The sequence below is a fragment of the Triticum aestivum genome, chromosome 1A (assembly GCF_018294505.1).
Source record: "Triticum aestivum cultivar Chinese Spring chromosome 1A, IWGSC CS RefSeq v2.1, whole genome shotgun sequence".
Lineage (NCBI taxonomy): Eukaryota > Viridiplantae > Streptophyta > Magnoliopsida > Poales > Poaceae > Triticum > Triticum aestivum.
In genome coordinates, this window is record NC_057794.1 from 88,886,659 (window position 1) to 88,892,181 (window position 5,523).

At 46.4% G+C, this 5,523-nt stretch overlaps 1 protein-coding gene across 1 annotated transcript; it reads left to right on the plus strand.

Moving 5' to 3' along the window:
* Window positions 1–2,809: 2,809 nt before the first annotated feature.
* LOC123100641 (BTB/POZ and MATH domain-containing protein 2-like) lies at window positions 2,810–4,348 on the plus strand. The gene is made up of 2 exons (XM_044522564.1): window positions 2,810–2,991; window positions 3,128–4,348. Coding segments are annotated over exons 1-2 (1,047 nt in total). The 5' UTR covers window positions 2,810–2,990; the 3' UTR covers window positions 4,174–4,348.
* Window positions 4,349–5,523: the final 1,175 nt, after the last annotated feature.

The following is a 5,523-nucleotide window of genomic DNA, read 5'->3' on the forward strand; positions in this document are numbered from 1 at the left end:
CTTGCAAGGCTTAAGTGATGTGTATTACCGAGAGGGCCCAGAGATACCTCTCCGACAATCGGAGCGACAAATCCTAATCTCGAAATACGCCAACCCAACATGTACCTTTGGAGACACCTGTAGAGCACCTTTATAATCACTCAGTTATGTTGTGACGTTTGGTAGCACACAAAGTGTTCCTCCGGTAAACGGGAGTTGCATAATCTCATAGTCATAGGAACATGTATAAGTCATGAAGAAAGCAATAGCAACATACTAAACGATCGGGTGCTAAGCTAATGGAATGGGTCATGTCAATCACATCATTCTCCTAATGATGTGATCCCGTTAATCAAATGACAACTCATGTCTATGGTTAGGAAACATAACCATCTTCGATTAACGAGCTAGTCAAGTAGAGGCATACTAGTGACACTTTGTTTGTCTATGTATTCACACAAGTATTACGTTTCCGGTTAATACAATTCTAGCATGAATAATAAACATTTATCATGATATAAGGAAATAAATAATAACTTTATTATTGCCTCTAGGGCATATTTCCTTCAGACTGGTCCCACAAATCAATACTAATCTTTTCTGCGTACTTTGTGCTCACTCATGCGCATCCGGGAACAATTTTTCGGTCGGTCACCCATCCTGAAATTACTCCAAGCTGAGCACGCTTAGCTTTGGAGTTCTTTCTGAATGGGCTCTCAAAAAAAAGGAATTCCTTATTGATATGAGTAGTCTATCATCCCTAATAAGCCAGGCTATCACATACACCCTCACTTAGAGGAACCTACGTCCTCGTCAGGCCACATGAACGTCCCCTCTTGGCGCATACGTCTATGCATCCAGTCCGATACATGTGCCATGCCGTGTGCCACGACGGGTCACAAATATCATGAACAATATGACCGCGCACCTGTCCGCAAACATCCGTGTAACCACGCGGGGCGGCTCTAATACCAGCTTGTAACGCCCCGGACACACCCGCCGATGGTCGTTACTCCTGGCGGGATCTAGACTGGCCCCATAAATCAATACTAGTCTTTTTGCGCACTTTGTCCTCACTCGTGCGCATACGGGAGCAACTTCCCGGTCGGTCACCCATCCTGAAATTACTCCAAGCTGAGCACGCTTAACTTTGGAGTTCTTTTCGAATGGGCTCCCGGAAAAGAAGGAATTCCTTATTGATATGAATAGTCCATCATCCCTAATAAGTCAGGCTATCACAATGCTGCATGTCTGCATACCTCACGTGGACAGATAAGGGTGTGTGGTCTTTTATCCCTTAATTGTAGGACCAACCATGTCTTAGGTAAAGTAGATGCATGCATCGTTTACCGGTTAATTTGCTAGTTGTTGGGTAATATCCTTCAACAACCCATATCATGCAAAAAAAAAACTCCAAGGACCCGCTAAGGGATGGGAGTATGTACTCCCAGGAGTACGGAAGAGGAGTAGTTACCCCCCATATAGGGAAAATTCATCCTACCATCCAGGGGTAGTTACCCCACAAATTTCATATACTACCATATAATATTATATATACTACTTAATCATTATAAATATGTTCATATATTATATATAACATATTCTAAAGTGAGGTACATGAAAAAATTGCAAATTGGCCCATGATTTTTATTATATTTGTGAATACATATATATTTGTATGTAAAAAAGAGCATATTAAAAATACGATGCATACTACTTAAAAAGTAGTATATATACTATCTAAATATTTATATATACTATATACTACACGTATATACTCTCTGATTTGATAGATACTACATACATCGTACAAAACTCAAGTGGTGGTAACTACCACTGGTGGTATATATTCTAAGTTGAATACATCAATTAATTGTGACACCTTCAAAATTAGGAAGCATAATACATAGTACCTCCTCCGTCCCAAAATTCTTGTCTTAGACTAGACAAATCTAACACAAGAATTTTGGGACGGAGGGAGTATAAAAGAATTGAATGAGAGATCTTTAAGAAATTATTTACCCGGTCAAAATCGGGTGGCCAAATTATAATTGAAGACCTCAATTGAATGTGAGCTCTTTAAAATTAGGAGCTTAGTGTTATAGAGGATATAAAAGAATTTAATGAGATAGCTTTGAGAAATTGTTGACCTGATCAAAATCGAGTGACGCAATCTTAATTGAAGACCTCAATTGAATGTGGGCTCTTTAAAACTAGAAAGCATAGTGTTAAAGAGGATATCATAGAAAGGCCTATGCGGTTCTTCCAGAAATGAAACAGTTTGAGCTGCTTGATGACAGGATTGGAAATTGTTGTCTTGTCTAGGAAATGTCATGGTGATAAGCAAGTGTCAGTGGAATTCGGCTTGGGTGGCAGAATTCCTACGGCAGACAAATCAGAGCAAGTGTCACCTGCTTGACATGCAAGCCTATGGCAGAATTTTCTGAGAATGGCTAATCAGCCGAGAAATACGCATAAACAGTTCATCTGCCATAGCTCAAAAGCTGCAAAGATGATCAAAATCATTTGCTCAGACTAATCAGCCAGGAAATATGCATAAAAAATTTATCACCCGACAAAAAAAATCATAGCATTGTTAGAGGCTAATTGAATTTTTTCCCGGGGAAAATCATTGTCTCACAAACTTTGAATATTATACTAAGACCAGAAGATCGATTCTTACACATAATCAAAGTGGAAACAATTTAGTAGTCAAGTTCCTCGATGGTGAGAGCTGCCGGATGCTGGAACGTGAGGTGTTGGTCTCCCGAGCAGACTAGAGAAAGGGGTAACAAAAGTCGTTGGTACTGTTGGTTGTTAGAAGCCTGCACGAACAAAGCCGCCGGTTCTATTATTCGACTCGAGGTTCCCCGGCCAAATTTAGCGTGGAGCAAGTCTCGCAAGCGCCGCAAGAAAAAAGTCTCGCAAGCGCCGGCGGCCACGAGAGCAGCCTCGGCTCCGACCGATCGCCGCCAGCAGTAGGCCGACCTCCGGCGGCTGGCGAGCAAGCCAGTAAGCGCCCACCTCTTGTGTTCTTGCTCGGTCCGTCGAGCTTTTGTGGCGTGTGCCAATTTTTGTGGTGATTTCTTCTGCTTGCTCAATCTTTTTGGTGGTAGTTTGTGATTACTGATGCTTCAAATTTGTTCAGTGAGCCAGCGAGCTGGCGAGATGGCAGAGCCAGAGGCGCGGATCACCACTGTGGGTTCTTCAGCCTTCAGGTTCAGAGTAGACTACGAGCAAAGCAAGAAGCTTCCCATTGGCAAGGCCATCCACTCCGACGTCGTCTCCGCCGGTGGACACCACTGGAGGATCGAGTTCTTCCCGCGTGGCCAGAGCGAGGCCGAAAAGGGCGAGTATGTCTCCATCTTCTTCAGGCACATGAGCAAAACCAGAAGGATCAGAGCCATCATCGAGGCCTTCGTCATTGGCAGCGACGGCAATCCATCTGCGCCGGACATACTGCAGAGGACATTTCAAACCTTTGAAATCAACGGAGATAAAGGCCGCCACGACTCCTGGGGATGGAATCGGTTTGCCAAGGGAGCTATTCTGGAGAAAATTTTCTTAGCAGAGAGGCACGTCACGTTTGTATGCGCCATCATACTCATTGATGACAAACCTGCTATTCTTGTCCCGCCTTCAGATATCGGGACTCATCTTGGCCGCCTGCTTGATCGTACTGACGGCACAGATGTGTCATTCATCGTTGGTGATGAGACATTCCATGCTCACCGGGCGGTGGTTGCTGCCCGCTCACCGGTCTTCAGAGCACAGCTCTTCGGTTCCATGTCCGAGGCTACAATGTCATCCATTAGATTGCACGACATCACGCCTGCAACATTCAAAGTTATGCTTGGGTTTATATACATGGATGAATTCCCCGGAGAAGACGAGTCTAATGACTATTCCACTGAGATGCTCCAGAATCTACTCGCCGCGGCTGATCTATACGCACTTGATCGGCTGAAGGTTATCTGTGCCCAGAAGTTATGGAATACAGTTTCAGTAGATACAGTTGCAACTATGTTAGCTTGTGCCAAAACCTATAACTGTCAGGAATTGAAGAACAACTGCATTGACTTCTTCGCGGTGGAAGCAAATTTTAAAGAGGCCATGTTCACTGATGGTTATGCTTTGTTGCTTCTAAAATTCCCATCGATTACCGCTGAGCTCAAAAGGAGGGTTCGGGCATAAACACGTGTATACTTCAGGCGTTCAAGCATAGTTTTAGTATGGTGTTTTGGTTTTGGTGAGTGGTATCTGACATCTTGTGGATCATATAATCTGTATTTGCCGAGGAGGGAGCCTGGAAGCTAGATATTGTAGAATCATGTTCTTGAAGTGTTGGGCTTAGTTGCTATCGAGTATTGATACCGATAAATCATATAATTGCCAAATTAGCAACTCATTTCTCTGTTTTTCTCTTTGTTCTTTTGGTACATGTGGTGTCATGACTTTTAATGTTAACTCCATGGTGCTATATGATCAATACGTCATCCATCAGGCCACACGACATCAAACCTGCAACATTATGCTTAGGTTCATTTACAAAGATGATGCCGGGAGAAAACGAGCTTCAGGACTCTTCCGCTGAGATATTTCAGGATCTACTCGCTGCGGCTGATCGGTATGCACTGGACCAACTAAAGATTATTTGTGCCCAGAAGTTATGGGAAAGTGTATGTAGAATTGTAGATACAGTTGCAACAATCTTAGGCTGAAACTTACAACTGTCAGGAGTTGAAGAACAAGTGCATTGACTTCTTTGTTGTGGAGGGAAACTTCAAGGAGGCCATGTTCACCATGGTTATGCGCTGCTGGTTTCTGATATTACCATCGACTATTGCTGAGCTCAAAAGGAGAGTTAGGGTATAATGTAGTAGTGAGATACATCTGTGGGTGTATATAGTTCAGGTTTTAGAGCATAACTCTAGTGTGGTATTTTGGAATTGGTGAGTGGTATCGGGTAAGGTATCCAGCATCTTTTCACTGATTTTGTTCTTCCAGAATGTGAAAAAAAATGGAGCCGGAGCGAGGCGGCCGGGGGCCCTGCCTCCGCGCGCCTCCAGCTCCTCCCCGCGCGCATCCCTCCTCCCGCCGCCGTCAGCCTGCGCCGCCGGCCCTCGGCCGCGTGATGCTGGCGGCGGTGGGCTTGCCCTTCCCCGCGCGCGGTCCTCCCCTGCTCGGGCGGTGATGGCCGGCGGCGGTGCGCTTCGGCCGGTGGCGGTCCGGCGTCCTGGTGTGGAGGCCGGCGGTGCTCGCCTTGGTGGTGCCGCCTCTTGGCGGCGGGGTGGTCCGGTGGTGCTGGCCGGCCGGGGGCGCGTCCCTGGCCCAGATCTGGGCCCGTAGGGTTCCCTCTGGGTCCTTGCGGGCCGGCTCCGGCGCGACCGCGACGCTCTCTGTATGGGGAGGCTGGGGAGCGGCTTGGACTGGGACAGCGACGCCGGCGGCGTTCCAGCTGCTGCGCGGAGGCGGGAGCTGTCCGGGCCTTTGAGGGCCCGGCCGAGCCTGTGGGGCCACGGGCCCGGTATGCTCCTGCCATGG